The sequence below is a fragment of the Nerophis ophidion genome, linkage group LG17, assembly GCF_033978795.1.
Source record: "Nerophis ophidion isolate RoL-2023_Sa linkage group LG17, RoL_Noph_v1.0, whole genome shotgun sequence".
NCBI classification, from domain to species: domain Eukaryota; kingdom Metazoa; phylum Chordata; class Actinopteri; order Syngnathiformes; family Syngnathidae; genus Nerophis; species Nerophis ophidion.
Genome location: NC_084627.1, coordinates 37,020,175 through 37,038,617, shown reverse-complemented (window position 1 = coordinate 37,038,617; position 18,443 = coordinate 37,020,175). Strand labels below are relative to the sequence as shown.

Genomic DNA, 18,443 nt, shown 5'->3' with positions numbered 1-18,443 from the left:
ATCAAGCAACAGAAAAATAAATGATTATTACATTTTAACAGAAGTGTAGATAGAACATGTTAAAAGACAAAGTAAGCAGATATTAACAATAAATCAACAAGTACATTAATAATTAATTTTCTACCGCTTGTCCTTAATAATTTTGACAACATAATAGAATGGAAAATGACACAATATGTTACTGCATACATCAGCAGCTAAATTAGGAGCCTTAGTTTGCTTACTTACAAATAAAAGACAAGTTGTCTTGTATGTTCACTATTTTATTTAAGGACAAACTTGCAATAAGAAACATTAGTTTAATGTACCATAAGATTTTTTTGTTAAAATAAAGCCAATAATGCAATTTTTTTGTGGTCCCCTTTATTTAGAAAAGCACCGAAAGTACCAAAATAATTTTGGTACTGGTACCAAAATACTGGTATTGGTATTGGTATCAAAAACCAGGACGTGAGATGAACCAGTGCTAGCATGCCACTTAAAGCATCCAAAACAAACATTTTCTTAGCTATTTGTACCTGTGTTAGTGTATTCGTAATCTGCATAAATCCTGAATATTTGAAATTAAACCGTGGAGGCATTGCGGGGATATTTATAAACAATATTGCCTTCCATGAAAGTTTCTCTAAATGAGCCGTTTGAATTTGCCCTGACTTGTGACGTTTTCTGCCCTGTGCCGTCAGCGGCTAACTCTATACAGTAGTGATCAAAATTATTCAACCCCCACACAATTTTGGTGTTTTAGCAAGTTGGACATGTATTCCGTATTATGTTTATAGTCATATCAAATAAAGATGCATTAAATAGACAAATGCAACTTGAATTACAACATTATATTTTGTAACATATCAAACAGTGTCATTTCTCTTAATATCTCATTGACAAAATTATTCAACCCCTTGAAGATCATAACTCTTAAGAACAGAATTTGAATAAGGTATTTTCAATCAGGTGTTGAAAACACCTGTAGATGTGATTAGAAACATAATAAGCAACAATTAAACTGATTGAAAAAGACTATGACGCTCAGCTTCTTGTAGATGGTCAATAATGTATTTGCAACATGGTGAAGTCCAGGGAGTGGTCAAAGAAGTCAAGAGAAGAGGTAATTTATCTTCATAAGAAAGGATATGGATATAACGAAATAGCAAAGACATTACACATTCCAAGAGACACAGTTGGGAGCATAATTCACAAGTTTAAAGCTAAAGGCACAGTGGAAACACTACCTGGGCGTGGTAGAAAGAGGATGCTGTGTGCAGTGGTGAAAAACCCCCGGGTAACAGCTGAGGAACTACAACAGGACATTGCAGAGGGGGGAACGCAGGTTTCGTCCCAGGCGCGCACTACGAGATGAAGGCCTCCATGCCAGAACTCCCAGGCGCACCCCACTTCTGACTACCAGGCACAAGAAAAATAGACTCCAGTATGCCAAAAATCATCTGGACAAACCCCAAAGGTTTTGAGAAACTGTTCTATGGAGTGATGAGACAAAACTGGAACTCTTTGGGCCTATGAAACGTTATGTCTGGAGGAGAAAATATGAAGCTTACAAAGAGAAGAACACCTTGCCTACTGTTAAGCATGGTGGGGGGTCAATCATGCTCTAGGGCAGTTTCTATGCCTCAGGTTCCGGGAATCTCCAACGCGTTCAAGGCATTATGAATTCTATTTCCTACCTGGATATATTAGCTGCAAATTTCATGAAGTCAGTGACGAAGCTGAGGCTTGGGAGACGTTGGACCTTCCAACAGGACAACGATCCCAAGCATACCTCCAAATCAACATCAGAGTTGTTGCAGAAGAAGGGTTGGAAGACTCTGGAGTGGCCTTCACAGTCGCCAGACTTAAATCCTATAGAAAACCTGTGGTGGGACTTGAAGAAGGCAGTTGCAGCACGCAAGCCCAAGAATATGAATGAACTGGAGGCCTTTGCCCAAGAGGAATGGGCTAAAATACCTGTAGATCGTTGCCAGAAGCTTGTGTCCGGTTATGTATCAGGTTGCAAGGATGTAATTACTGCCAAAGGGTGTTCTACTAAGTACTAAAGATGCATGGAACTAGGGGGTTGAATAATTTTGTCAATGAGATATTAAGAAAAATTTTCTTTTTTGGTATTTTGTAAAATACAGTGTTACAATCTAAGTTGCCTTTGTCTATTTGACACATCTTTATTTGATATGACTATAAACAAAATACGGAATAAATATCCAACTTGGTAAAACACCAAAATTGTGTGGGGGTTGAATAATTTTGATCACAACTGTTTATGGTATAAATTTACCCAAAGTAGTTTGCGCAAGTCCACCACGATAGTCCACGCTGTAATTAATAAGCGCTTGCTCTTTCTCTATCCTCTTGTTGTGGGGCAGATTTTCTTGTACTTGCACATGCATCCTCTTCTGTTGCCATTTGTAATACAAAGAAGCTTATAGTTCGAACTTAATCCGTCAGTACACACGCAATGGAAATGCTAAAAACCGAAAAAAGGTGGCAGGGAGAAGACGCTCTTAGAAGCAGCTTAGAAATGGTCTAGACAACATAATAAATGCAGAATTTTGACCAAAGAACCACAATTGCACGTTATGTAGACTACAAGGAAGTGTTTTGAATGTAGAAAAAATATATATAATATCGCCCCTTTAATGATAACAAGACTATTGTCTGGGCAAAACTAAGTGGAGATGATCTCTTTTGATACACTTTATATTCGACTTCATTTACTCCACATGACATTGGTGAGCCTTTATCCGGAGTGATATGGAATGACAACGCAGGACACGCAATGCTAACAACACAGAATGCTGACAACAGGGCTAATTGTGATAGCGGCGACTGTCAAGTTGACAGATTTGTGGCAGAACAATTTACACCCAGGCTTTCATAGGGAAGCCAAATTCTAACTTAGAGGAATTACCCAGGATGCAATGAAGTAGAGCTGGCAAAATATCGATATACTCGCTATATCGCAGGTTTGTCTCTGAGCGATATAGAAAATGACCATATCGTGATATCCGAGTATCCGTTCTCACGCGGTTGCTTTTAGCTGCTGGCATTACACTACAGGCTCTTCCCACACTTTCCTGTCTCTCCTTCTCACAGACAGCAAGCTCACCTTCTTACATACATCACATACGTATATACGCCCTCGTGGAGCAGAGAGGTAGCAGCATGGGTAACGTTGGCTGTGGTGCGAGTGGTAATACGAGACAAACAAGGTGCGAATCTGGTAACAAATGAAGGAAGAATTTATTCCAAACAAAAACAGCAGGGGGTCCATCGTCTGGCGGTGGTTTGGCTTCAAGTGTGAATATGTCCAACAGACAACCGTAATTTGTCAAGTATGGGGCAAAAGCGTTCCTACAAAAAGTAGTATTTCTGCTAATATGTAGCATCATTTGAAAAGTCATCTGCTAGAGAAGAGTGTTTACTCTGCATGTCAACATCTCCATTCGGTGCCACATCTACAAAATGCCGAGGCAACCATTTCCTTATCAACACCGTATGAAATAGATAGTCAACAACATAAGGAGAAAATGTCCGCAGTAACCTACCGCACAGCGATTCAATTTCCTATTATGCAGCTCATTTCTATTTGACAGTTATTGAAATTTCTTGTTAGAAATCATGCACAAAAGTGGCCTTTATATGTTTTCACTATTGCAGTGGTGTTCTGTACAAAAAGTGCACTTTAATTTAGTGTTGTTTTGATATGTCATATTAGTGACATCATGCACAGACGTGCACTCAAAACTTGTTTTAAAATGTCTCTGACAATCATGCACTTTCTGTTTTGAAATGACATGAATGTTTGGGCCACTTCTTAATAACTGATTAATAAAAACAGTTTTGGTCAATTGACTTAGTTGTGATTTCCCTCACTGCATGAAAGTTTAAAATGAGCATATATTAATGCAGTAAGAAGAATGTTTCAATGTAGACACATAGAATCATCATACTGCTGTGATTATATGCATCAAGTGTTCATTATATTTAAAAAAGGCCATATCGCCCAGCCCTAATATGAGTGTTATTTCATATTTAGAAGGCTCTAACTGTGATACAAACATTTTTTTTTAAAAGGCTTTTATTATTAAAATATTCACAGAAGTTCACCACAGTCAGGCCTGGAAGCAACTAGTCGCAATAAATGAGGGACGACTGTACTTCCATTGAGCTGAATGTACAAGTCTTGCTATTTGATGAGCCCTGCAAAGTGTTTGCCTGTAAGTATCTCTACTAATTACGCATTAGCGGCTTGATTTTTATGTTTATCTTTGTTGCGTATTTGATTGTCCTATTCGGAGATGTTGAAATGGCCCTATAGAATCGCCAATGCTAAACAGTAACATGAAGCAAATCTAATGTAAATTGGCATCGAGCTAGCACTTTTCTTTTGATGCCTTTCTTTAATGTTGGAATGTCACATAAAAGATATTTTGTATATCATGTAAGCAATAATAACATGTGTAGTTCTGCATGTCCAGTTTTATTTAAAAAAAAATACCTTAAAAAGCTTGAGTCTTTATTGACAACTTGTTATCTATCTGCTAAACCAGCAAGAGACGTTAGCGGGAGCAGAACATTTATGTACAAAATTTTTCGAAATTACTTTTTAAAATAAGGCGTCAGACCAGGGGTGTCAAACATACAGCCTGTGGGCCATATTAGGCCCGCGAACAGGTTTAATATAGCCCCTGGCTTGAAAAATTTAGTTTGCTAAGTATAAAAATGAGCTCCAATTTTTTTATTGAAAGAAACTGTGGTTCTAAATGTGTCCAATGGATGTTGTAATAGCAATTTTTTTTTGCAAAAGCGTTTTAAGTGCAACCCACATCACACATGGCACTCTTTAAAGATGCAGCGTCAGATGACTTTAAAGGCCTACTGAAATCCACTACTACCGACCACGCAGTCTGATAGTTTATATATCAATGATGAAATCTTAACATTGCAACACATGCCAATACGGTCGGTTTAGTTTACTAAATTACAATTGTTAATTTCCCGCAGAGTTTCCTGTTGAAAACGTCGCGGAATGATGACGTGTATGACGACGCATGTTTGTGACGTTATTGGTTGGATTGGACATATTAGCCAGCACCACTTGCCACTAAAAGTCTAGTCTCTTTTCATCGCGCAATTACAGTGTTTTGGACATCTGTGTTGCTGAATCTTTTGCAATTTGTTCAATTAATAATGGAGAAGTCAAAGTAGAAAGATGGAGGTGGGAAGCTTTAGCCTTTAGCCACACAAACACACGGTGTTTCCTTGTTTAAAATTCAAGCTTCTTTACTATGGATCAGAGCGGTCAAGCGAACATGGTTCCCGACTACATGTCAACCGGGAGTTTTTGTGAGAAAATTGTGGTAAAAAGTCACCTCTTACCGGAAATCAGCGGAGCTTCTGTCGTGCTGCAGCTGATCGTGACTTCCCTCAGAGACTGGCGTCAACACACCCGTGGACACACCCCTCCGACTATCAGGTACTATTTAATCTCACTAAAACACTAGCAACACAATGGAAAGATAAGGGATTTCCCAGAATTATACTAGTTAATGTGTCTAAAAACATCTGAATCGCTCCTAATGCAATCGCCTTTTTTTTTAAACTTTTTTTTTCTAGTCCGTCACTCTAAATTTCTTCATCCACGAATCTTTCATCCTCGCTCAAATTATGGGGGAAATTGTCACTTTCTCGGTCAGAATAGCTCTTGCTGCTGGAGGCTCACATTATAAACAATGTGAGGATGTGAGAAGCTCTACAACAAGTGAAGTCATGCGCACATCGTCTGCTACTTCCAGTAAAGGCAAGGCTTTTTTATTAGCGACCAAAGGTTGCGAACCTTATCGTCGATGTTCTCTACTAAATCCTTTCAGCAAAAATATGGCAATATCGCAAAATGATCAAGTATGACACATAGAATGGCCCTGCTATCCCCTTTTGACTAAGAAAATCTCATTTCAGTAGGCCTTTAATTTATCATCTTTCAAATATTAAAATTATAATATAAACAAATCCATTATCAAAATGTGTCTAAAAACATCTGAATCGCTACCAATGCAATCGCCTTTTTTTTTTACCCCTAGTCCTTCACTATCAATATCCTCATCCACAAATCTTTCATCCTCAAATTAATGGGGAAATTGTCGCTTTCTCGGTCCAAATAGCTCTTGACGCTGGAGGCTCACATTATAAACAATATGAGGATGTGTGGAGCCCTCACACCGGTGACGTCATTGTCTGCTACTTCCGGTAAAGGCAAGGCTTTTTTATTAGCGACCAAAAGTTGCAAACTTTATCGTCGATGTTCTCTACTGAATCCTTTCAGCAAAAATACGCGAAATGATCAAGTATGACACATAGAATGGACCTGCTATCCCTGTTTAAATAAGAAAATCTCATTTCAGTAGGCCTTTAAGTGCCCTCCAGATTGGCTGCTGCTACTCCAATCAGCGCAGGTGCAAGCAATCACCCGCTCCTGTTGTGACTGGCAGCAGATGGTGGCAGACTGATGCAGTATCGACGTAAAATACCCTCTTTCCTTGTAAATTTCCCAATCAATGGATGAAATAACGAAACGGTAAGACGCAAAGACATATGTCAACATGACCATCATCTTGGTAGTAGTTAAGAGTTCCTTGCAGCGCCCGCAGTTGGTTGAAAGTGAGTTGCACACCCTCAACTCCATTGCAAGAATGTGTTTTTTACATTTGTTGTTGGTTCTCTTTTATTTTGTGCTTAAATCTACCATGTTCACATTGGTTAAGTTTGTAGTTATGTCACCTTGATGTCAGCTATGGTGTCATTTTGATAATGGATTTGTTTATATTATAGTTTTAATATTTGAATGATGATAAATGAATGTGTTGTGGCAGTTGCGGGTGTCACCAATGCGGCGGTGTGAGGAAACACTTGGTTGATTTTCCAAACACATCTTCAACGGTGACTGGCCAATATGAGAACAATAAACATGAAGTCCTTAAAGTTTAATACCTTTGTAAATATGCAAAGACTTTTAAACTGCACCAATTCTTTCCCTCTGAATTTTCAACTAACTTGAAGTGTTTTGCCAAGATAATTATTTGTAAAATGTAAATTTTCATGATGTGCTTGTTTTATTTTTGATCAAAGCAAAACAAAGGAAACAATCTGAAGTTTTTTTGTTTTTTTTTAAAGTTACTATGCCATGATTTTAACAGTGCGGCACATATAAAACTACTTTGCAAAGTGAAAGCCATTTATCAACAACACCCACAAACGCCGCCGAGATGGACTAATGCAAAGTGGAAAAGTGATTTGTGGTCTGACGAGTCCACATTTTAAATTGTTTTTGGAAACAGTGGACGTCCTGTCCTCCGGACCAAAGAGGCAAAGAGCCATCAGGACTGTTATAGGCACAATGTTCAAAAGCCAGCATCTGTGAGGGTATGGGGGTGTATTAGTGCCCAAGGCATGGGTAACTTACACATCTCTGAAGGCACCATTATTGCTGAAAGGTACATACAGGTTTTGGAGCAACATATGTTGCCATCCAAAGCAACGTCTTTTTCATTGACGCCCCTGCTTATTTCAGCAAAACAATGCCTAGCCACATTATCTTATTTCAGCAAAACAATGCCAAGCCAAATTCTGCACGTGTTACAACAGCATGGCTTTATAGTAATAAACTGCAGGAACTAGTCTGGCCTGCTTGTAATCCAGACCTGTCTCCCATTGAAAATGTGTGGCGCATTACGAAGCGTGAAATACCACAACGGAGACCCCGGATTGTTGAACAATTTAGGCTGTACATCAAGCAAGAATGGGAAAGAATTCCACCTGAAAAGTATCAAAAATTGGTCTCCTCAGTTCCAAAACGTTGTTAAAAGGAAAGGCCATGTAACAGTGTTAAAAATACCCCTGTGCCATTTATTTTGCAATGTGTTGCTGCCATTAAATTCTAAGTCAGTGGTTCTCAAATGGGGGTACTTGAAGGTATGCCAAGGGGTACGGGAGATTTTTTCAAAATATTCTAAAAATAGCAACAAATCAACAATCCTTTATAAATATATTTATTGAATAATACTTCAACAAAATATGAATGTAAGTTCATAAGCTGTAAAAAAAATTCAACAACGCAATATTCAGTGTTGATAGCTAGATTTTTTGTGGACATGTTCCATAAATATTGATGTTAAAGATTTCTTTTTTTGTGAAGAAATGTTTAGAATTAAGTTCATGAATCCAGATGGATCTCTATTACAATCCCCAAAGAGGGCACTTTAAGTTGATGATTACTTCTATGTGTAGAAATCTTCATTCATAATTAAATCACTTGTTTATTTTTCAACAAGTGTGTAGTTATTTTGATATCCATTTTTCCAAATAGTTCCAGAAAGACCACTACAAATGAGCAATATTTTGCACTGTTATACAATTTAATAAATCAAAAACTAATGACATAGTGCTGTATTTTTCTTCTCCAGCTCTTTTTTTTCCAACCAAAAGTGCTTTGATTTGATTAGGGCAGTGGTTCTTAACCTGGGTTCGATCAAACCCTGGGGGTTAGGTGAGTCTGGCTCAGGGGTTCGGCGGAGGTCAGAACAAACCCGACTCATCGTATAAATAAAAACTTCTCCCTACCGGCGTACTACGGATAAGGCAACAACAGAAGTCAGACTGATTTGCAGGTGTGTCATTTGTTGTGAGTTTAGACACTGTGTTGGTTTTGTTGTTTGAACAAGGTGATGTTCATGCACATTTCATTTTGTGCACCAGTAAAAAAAACATGGTAACACTTTAGTATGGGGAAAATATTCACCATTAATTAGTTGATTATTAACATGCAAATTAGTAACATATTGGCTCTTAACTAGTCATTATTAAGTACTTATTAATGCCCTATTCGGCATGGGCTTATTATAACCCTAACCCTAACCAAATAACTCTAAATTAAGTCTTTCTTACTTAGAATATGTTCCCCATACTAGAGTGTTACCAAAAACATAACTTTGTCGTGAATTTGAAAAAAAGGAGGGTTCGGTACCTCCAACGAGGTTAAGAACCACTGATTTAGGGGGTGCTTGAATTAAAAAAATGTTCACAGGGGGTACATCACTGAAAAAAGGTTGAGAACCACTGTTCTAAGTTAATGATTATTTGCACAAAAAAATTCAAGTTTCTCAGTTCGAACATTAAATATCTTGTCTTTGCAGTCTATTCAATTGAATATAAGTTGAAAAGGATTTGCAAATCATTGTATTCTGTTATTATTCACGATTTACACAACATACCAACTTCAGTGGTTTTGGGTTTTGTAGTTTATTTACGAGTTGTGTTCTTTTCCCTCATAAGAATTTAAAAATTATAATCACAATTCCCCTTTATGCTAATGACGCAGTGAGTTGGATGATGCGGACACATTTGTTACTGTATCATTTTTAATACTCCTCTGCCTTAGGAGACGTTGTACAAACCCCGTTTCCATATGAGTTGGGAATTTGTGTTGGATGTAAATATAAACGGAATACAATGATTTGCAAATTAATTTCAACCCATATTCAGCTGAATATGCTACAAAGACAACAGATTTTACGTTTAAACTGATAAACTTTTTTTTTTTGCAAATAATCATTAACTTTAGAATTTGATGCCAGCAACACGTGGCAAAGAAGTTCGGAAAGGTGGCAATAAATACTGATAAAGTTGAGAAATGCTCATCAAACAGTTATTTGGCACATCCCACAGGTGTGCAGGCTATTTGTGAACAGGTGGGTGCCATGATTGGGTATAAAAACAGCTTCCCAAAAAATGCTCAGTCTTTCACAAGAAAGGATGGGGCGAGGTACACGCCTGTGTCCACAACTGCGTGAGCAAATAGTCAAACAGTTTAGGAACGTTTCTCAAAGTTCAATTGCAAGAAATTTAGGGATTTCAACATCTACGGTCCATAATATCATCAAAAGGTTCATAAAATCTGGAGAAATCACTCCACGTAAGTGGCATAGAATGCCTGTGACCTTCGATCCCTCAGACGGCACTGTATCAAAAACCAACACCAATCTCTAAAGGATATCACCACATGGGCTCAGGAACACTTCAGAAAACCACTGTCACTAAATACAGTTCGTCGCTACATCTGTATCTTAAAGCTCTACTATGCAAAGCAAAAACCATTTATCAACAACATCCAGAAACGCCGCCGGCTTCTCTGGGCCCGAGATCATCTAAGATGGACTGATGCAAAGTGGAAAAGTGTTCTGTGGTCTGACGAGTCCACATTTCAAATTGTTTTTGGAAATATTTGACATCTTGTCATCCGGAATAAAGGGGAAGCGACCCATTCCAGACTGCTATCGACGCAAAGCTGAAAAGCCAGCATCTGTGATGGTATGGGGGTGCATTAGTGCACAAGGCATGGGTAACTTACACATCTGTGAAGGCACCATTAATGCTGAAAAAGGTACATACAAGTTTTGGAACAACATATGCTGCCATCTACGCACCGTCTTTTTCATGGACGCCCCTGCTTATTTCATTAAGACAATGCCAAGCCACATTCAGCACCTGTTAAAACAGCGTGCGGGTACTTTCCTGGCCCGCCTGCAGTCCAGACCTGTCTCCCATCGAAAATGTGTGGCGCATTATGAAGCGTAAAATAGGACAGCGGAGACCCCGGGCTGTTGAACGACTGAAGCTCTACATAAAACAAGAATGGGAAAGAATTCCACTTTCAAAGCTTCAACAATTAGTTTCCTCAGTTCCCAAACGTTTACAAAATAGGACAGCGGAGACCCCGGACTGTTAAACGACTGAAGCTCTACATAAAACAAGAATGGGAAAGAATTCCACTTTCAAAGCTTCAACAATTAGTTTCCTCAGTTACCAAACGTTTATTGAGTATTGTTAAAAGAAAAGGTGATGTAACACAGTGGTGGACATGCCCTTTCCCAACTACCATGAAATTCTAAGTCAATTATTTGCAAAAAAAAAAAGTTTATGAGTTTGAACATCAAATATCTTGTCTTTGTAGTGCATTCAATTAAATATGGGTTGAAAGGGATTTGCAAATCGTTGTATTCCGTTTATATTTACCTCGAACACAATTTCCCAACTCATATGGAAACGGGGTTTGTATGTGTAACTATGACGTGTAAACTATAAATTGTTTCCAAACAATGACCTCATTTCCACAACCACGATGACATAAGATATAAGAGGATTTGATTTACCTGCGCCAACTATCATGGTTTTGGCTCCACAGCAGCTGAAGCAATGAAGCAAAGCTCTCGACTTGATGTTGGTGTTGAGAAACGCGACCGAGCAGCCGAGCTTCGCCAAGGCGAACCAGACGCAGATGAAGTCGGGCTCGTTGTTCATGAGCAAGGCAACGCAGTCGCCTTTCCTCACGTCGAGTTTGTGGAGGAAAACATTGGCCAGCCTGTTGCTACGAAGCTCCACGTCCTTATAGGTGAAGATACGTCCTTCGTATATGACAAAAGCCTTGTTGGGGATGCGGTGAGCCTGCTGGATGAACCTGTCCAGCACGGTGCACACCCTGGAGGTCAGCTTAAACAGCTCCAGTCGCACGCCGTATCGAACCACACTCCACAGGAAGACGAAATCTTTCCAAAAGTACGGAAAACAAAGTGCCTGCAACATATGAAGCGAGAAAAGAGCCATGGCCAGGGCTGAGAACCAGCCCAAAGAGAGCATGGTATCTGCTGGCGGGAGGACGGGGAAGACGCCTCGTCCCTGACTCGTCCGCACTTACGTACTCATCGTGACAAACAAACTGTCAACGTGACGTCACCAAGCTACAAGTGGTCAAAGCGTGATGTGAGTCGCCACACCGGAAATGATGTCGTCAAAATAAAGTACCGCTATCCTGCGTAGGCGCTATAAACACGCCTTAATAATTGACGAATTACGAGATCATTGGCATGCTTTCGAATAAAAAACATTATGTAATAGTATGTGTTGAATAGCTACCGTTGACGCTGATGCATTTTATACAATTTAAAAAAAAAGACACTTCCGGTTGTACCTACGATGAGGAGGCAACTTGTCGGTTTAACTCCCAGAAGTAAACAAAGTTAAGAAACAGCATGTAGGAGAGTGGTTCTCAACCTTTTTTCAGTGATGTACCCCCTGTCAACATTTGTTTTAATTCCAGTACCCCCTAATCAGAGCAAAGCATTTTTGGTTGGAAAAAAATACATAAAAAAGTAAAATACAGCACTATGTCATCAGTTTCTGATTTATTAAATTGTATAAACACCGTTTCCATATGAGTTGGGAAATTGTGTTGGATGTAAATATAAACGGAATACAATGTACAATGTAAGATGAGCATTTAAGTCTCATCTTAAAACTCATCTGTATACTCTAGCCTTTAAATAGACCTCCTTTTTAGACCAGTTGATCTGCCGCTTCTTTTCTTTCTCCTATGTCCCCCCCTCCCTTGTGGAGGGGGTTCGGTCCGATGACCATGGATGAAGTACTGACTGTCCAGAGTCGAGACCCAGGATGGACCGCTCGTCGGGACCCAGGATGGACCGCTCGCCTGTATCGGTTGGGGACATCTCTACGCTGCTGATCCGCTTGAGATGGTTTCCTGTGGACGGGACTCTCACTGCTGTCTTGGAGCCACTATGGATTGAACTTTCACAGTATCATGTTAGACCCGCTCGACATCCATTGCTTTCGGTCCCCTAGAGGGGGGGGGTTGCCCACATCTGAGGTCCTCTCCAAGGTTTCTCATAGTCAGCATTGTCACTGGCGTCCCACTGAATGTGAATTCTCCCTGCCCACTGGGTGTGAGTTTTCCTTGCCCTTTTGTGGGTTCTTCCGAGGATGTTGTAGTCGTAATGATTTGTGCAGTCCTTTGAGACATTTGTGATTTGGGGCTATATAAATAAACATTGATTGATTGATTGAATGATTTTCACATCCTTTTCAACCCGTATTCAATTGACTGCACTACAAAGACAAGATATTTGATGTTCAAACTCATACTTTTATATATTTTTTTCAAATAATAATTAACTTAGAAATTCATGGCTGCAACAAATGCCAAAGTAGTTGGGAAAGGGCATGTTCATCACTGTGTTACATCACCTTTTCTTTTAACAACACGCAATAAACGTTTGGGGAACTGAGGAAACTAATTGTTGAAGCATTGAAAATGGAATTCTTTGTCATTCTTGTTTTATGTAGAGCTTTAGTCGTTCAACAGTCCAGGGTTTCCGCTGTCGTATTTTACGGTTCATAATGCGCCACACATTTTCGATGGGAGACAGGCGGCCCAGGAAAGTACCCGCACTCTTTTACTCTTTCCTGACTTAACTAATTACATATTACAAAATTGTAAAGCTCATTCACGGTTGTCATTTTACTATGAAAAGGTAAGTTAATGAATTTATATATTTGTAAATGCTCTGAAGTGGGAAAGGGGTAGGATTAAATAAGCTTTGCTTCTTCCTACTCCTTTTCCAACATGATGTAAACAGAAATGATATGAAATTGTGTGATTTATTATGCTGTAAGTGTGTTCATGTTCGAAATAAACTACAATAAAGAAAAGAAAGAAATATTTTTGTGTTGTCGATCAACCTATCCCAAGGTTGCATGTTTTTTGGAGGTGGGAGAAAGCCGGAGTACCCGGAGACAGCCACTGGTAGAAAATACAAACTCCACACAGAATGATTCAGAGCCCGGGATTGAACTCAGGACCTTTGTATTGTGAGGCACATGCACCAACCCCTGTCACACCGTGCTGCTCTTTTACTTTAAAAAAAAAATAAAAAAATCTGTAGATTTAACAGTGAAAAAATAATTTCACCAGTCCCTCCGTGATCTTGACTGTTGAAACATTTAAGAAACATTTGAAAAGTTCTCTTTTTAGTAAAGCGTTTAGTCAATGCACCTTTAAACTATCAACTGTAATCCACTTTGTATGCTTTTTATGATGTTGCCCCTGTCGTTCTGAATGGATTGTTGTTATACTTCACCTATGTTTTGTAAAGCGCTTTGGGATTTTATCAGAATCAGAATCAGAAATACTTTATTAATCCCTGAGGGGAAATTAAAATTTTCGGCACAATCCCATTCAAGAGCAGACAAAACATTAAAGTCTGCCAACTTCTGGCGCCCCTTAAAAAAAAGGTGAGAAACAGGTGAACAATGGGGGGGCCCGACTGAGGCGAAGGGAAAAAACAACTCACAGCCATAGCACACATACACATGTGTGTAAGAGGGATACATCAAAGAACACAAAGGACATTAAATACATTAAAAGAGTAGAGCTGATGCAACCAGCCACTTCTACATACAGCTATGAATGAAAAGTAAAAGAAAAAAAATACACTGTGGTGGCCTCTGCGGTGTTCCACGCCATCGTCTGCTGGGGTGGGGGAGCATGGCCAGGGACAGGAGCAGACCCAACAAAGCAACCAAGAGGGCCGACGCCACTTTCGGCCGTCCACCAACTCTTGGCCAGTGTCCAATCTAAAATGGATGAGCGTGGAAGTACTGCATACTGTGTATTTTTCTACAAGAAGTTCAATGCGAATAATCACCAACATGGGTAATTATTTTCAGAGACTATTTTATTGACCATGAGTAAATATTAAGCAATAAAGTCGAGGGACTATGATACAGCCTTGCAAACAAAATAGTGGTCACTACTGAAACAATCTTGACCAAAACACTTGAGTGTTTACAAAAAAACTAAGTATACTAGGAATAGAATAGAATAGAATAGAAAGGACTTTATTGTCATTATATTTGTATATAACGAGATTAAGGACTCCAGTTTAAGGCGCAGTAGTGGGAACAAATATGGGGTAAAAATAAATAACACAAGAGGTAATAAAGGAAAAACGAACAATTGAAATATACAGACAACTATCCAATAAAAATAATAAGCCATCATGTACAATATACAACACACTATAGAAATACAAAATACTGTACAATATACAGAACAAGACAAGAGTACCGGAGTGATACATCTTATTTTAAAAGTTATCTACTACAATGTTATCATATTGTTTGGCTAAATGTATATCTAATTTCACAAATCATAAACTCTCAATCTGATCAATGTTGTACATTTAGGAAATAATTATTGCACATTGATTTTAAACAATTGTATAAATTGAAGTGGAAAAAAGTGAGGTAAAAAAAATATTTTTATGGATTTTATTGTGAAAAGCTTATATATTTATAATACAAATAATCTTGACACAAGCAAAGTAAATATAGGATTATATATATATATATATATATATATATATATATATATATATATATATATATATATATATATAAATATTAGGGGTGTAACGGTACGTGTATTTGTATTGAACCGTTTCGGTACGGGGGTTCCGGTACGGGGGACCGGAACCCCCGGATGGGGAAGTAGTACTGAAAGAGTTTCAAACGAACAAATGAAGTAGCCGCCTATTCTAAAGTCTTAACAAGCTGCTCTGCTCCGTTCTGCCTCTGTGTCTGTACACAGCACCCTGCATTGTCCCTCCCACACAACCATCTGATTGGTTACATACAAAGCCAATCAGCAGTGCGTATTCAGAGCGATGTAACAGCCAATCAGCAGTGCGTATTCAGAGCGATGTAGTCAGCGCTTTAGCATCGTGCAGATATGAGTTCAGCAGGGGAGAAACGGACTCTTCCCAAATTATACTAAACACTTCCTAGTCAACTAATTTCTAAACATCACTATGAGCCTGTTGACCTTCTAGAAACAAACTGCAACTCAGCTCGCTCGCAGTTCTGGCTTTAGGTGAAGGCTAGTTAGCTTTTAGCATAACGTTAGCTCATTTTGCGGTGTGTGTGCGTGTGTGTGCGTGTGTGTGCGTTACGGACAGTGTTGATTGAGGTGTGTTGAAGCAGCAAAAAAGGACATTATATTAAATGAAGAGTTTCTGTCTCTGATAGTGTATATAATAATGTAAGTGCATCATAAAGCCTACATGAACTCCATGGTCTTCAGGGATGAATCGTCTCTCCTATTGCTATTGTACTATTTTTTTCAGCTATAGTTACATTAATCACAGCTATAGTTACATTAATCATTAGTAATGTAGCAGCCTAGTTTTGAATGGCCGGGAGCCTGCTATCACATGTTAATAAAAATATAACATTTACATAGTAAAAGTCAACTACAGGCTACCCAAATGCTGTAATAAATTAAGCATGATGAGTTGATTTAAAACTGTTTAATGTTGCACTTTTTATATGTAGAAGAAAAGTTGTGTAATTTTATTTAATCAAAGCAACAATTTGAGGCAGTTTAATGTGGATTAACGTGGGAAGAATTATTATAGTGTTCCCAATGTTAAAAGGATCAAGACATTGTTTACAAATTTGGTAAATAACCAAAAAATTTATATTTTGTTGTATTCTTACTGTACCGAAAATGAACCGAACTGTGACCTCTAAACCGAGGTACGTACCGAACCGAAATTTTTGTGTACCGTTACACCCCTAATATATATATATATATATATATATATATATATATATATATATATATATATATATATATATATATATATATATATATATATATATATATATATATATATATGTATATATATATATATATACACATGTATACATACATACATATTGTTTTATTTTTCAATTATTATTTTTTATTATTAACACATGTATGTTTCATTAGTGACACATTTTGGGAGAGTCAAATTATTCCCAGATATTGTAAAATTACAGTAGACTGTTCTTTTCCAGAAATGTGTAATTCTACTACTTCCATCCATCAATGTTCTACCGCTTATTCCCTTCGGGGTCGCGGGGGGCGTTGGAGCCTATCAGCTACAATCAGGCGGAAGGCGGCGTACACCCTGGAAAAATCGCCATCTCATCGCAGGGCCAACACAGATAGAGACAACATTCACACTCACATTCACACACTAGGGCCAACTTAGTGTTGCAAATCAACCTTACTTCTTCTACTTGTACAATATATATATAATTTGAAAATATTTCTAACCTCACTTTAAACCAATCCGGTAGAATGGCCCAAATATGACTTTCCGTTTGATTACTGTATGACTTTCCCATCTCATAATTTCAACATTGCTATTGAATTTTTTTTTTCCTAATTGTGACTTTATAACTCATATTTACTTTTTATCTCATAATTTCCACTTTCTATTTAAAAAGATAAAACATTCTTATCGGAAATATAATTATAACTTACGAATCACATTATTTCGACCTTCTATGGACATTTTATCTCATTAATATGACATTCTAGCTTATGACGACTTTCGTATCTCATAATTTAGACTTGTATTATGTATTCTTTTCTTTTTTCATAATTTCGATTTATTGTCTCATAATCATAACTTTTTGTCTCATAGTTCTGACTTTTTTTTTATCTCTTGTGACTTTTTTTAATGTCGACTTTCTCCCTCATGTTTAAAACTTTGTATCTCAAAATTTCGACTTTTCATTTAATTAGTCGTAATGACTCTTTATTTCATAATTACAACTCTCTTACCTCATCAATTTGACTTTTTATCTTATTATTATGATGAGGGTAGCCGGCTTTAATAGTTGTGTGTTGAAGAAACAAAAACATGCATACTGGCTATAGTCCTGGTTGATACTGGCTCCTCCCCCTCTGGCTGAGAGCTTGACATCAACCTCGCTGTGATGTCACGACTTACAGTAGCCACACTGCAAAACCTAATGAACATGAGCATCCAAAAATGCCGCGACAACTCACACCAAAATGCATGAACCTCATGATTTCATGCTTCGACATTGTTTGCACAAGTATTCAACAATGTTAGTTTTATAAGTCAGAAAAGACAAAATTTATAATAGTACTGTCAGGGTTGATTGTTGACGAATCCCATGATGCAGAGAAGGAGGCAGGAAAACATGATTTAATTTAAATAATAGAATAAGAATAAAAAAAAGTACGCACGTGAATAACAAACTAAGGGAGCTAGCACTGGAAGCTAGAAAGCAAAAAGGAACTTTAGCATGGAAGCTAGTGGATAGCAAACAGAAAAACTGGAAATAACTAATGGCTAACAAGAACAGCTTACCGCTACGACGACCAGGACAAAATGTAGCATGACAGGTAATAGCTGAAAAGAATCACAGACACGACAAAAGCAACATATGGCAACAACAAGTCCGAATGACAATACAATGATCCAGCCACTGACACAAGACCAAGGAGGTACAAATAGGACCCGCAGCTGAAGGGGAACACAGCACTCAGGGAACAAGACAGGAAGCTGACAAAATAAGAGCACTAGACAGGAACTAAGGACAGGAAATACTAAACACACTGAGGAGGAACACAGCACTCAGGGAACAAGACAGGAAGCTGACAAATTAAGAGCACTTGACAGGAACCAAAAGACAGGAAATACTAAACACAGGAAACAGACAAA

The 18,443-nt window shown here is 38.2% G+C and overlaps 1 protein-coding gene across 1 annotated transcript in view; it reads right to left on the bottom strand.

Moving 5' to 3' along the window:
• slc27a6 (solute carrier family 27 member 6) overlaps nt 1–11,790 on the bottom strand; it is an 84,145-nt gene extending 72,355 nt beyond the window's left edge. The window contains exon 1 of the mRNA XM_061876883.1: nt 11,214–11,790. Coding sequence (XP_061732867.1) covers nt 11,214–11,697 — 484 coding nt within the window. The 5' untranslated portion in view covers nt 11,698–11,790. The remainder of the gene's footprint in view (nt 1–11,213) is intronic.
• Between the last annotated feature and the right edge of the window lie 6,653 nt (nt 11,791–18,443).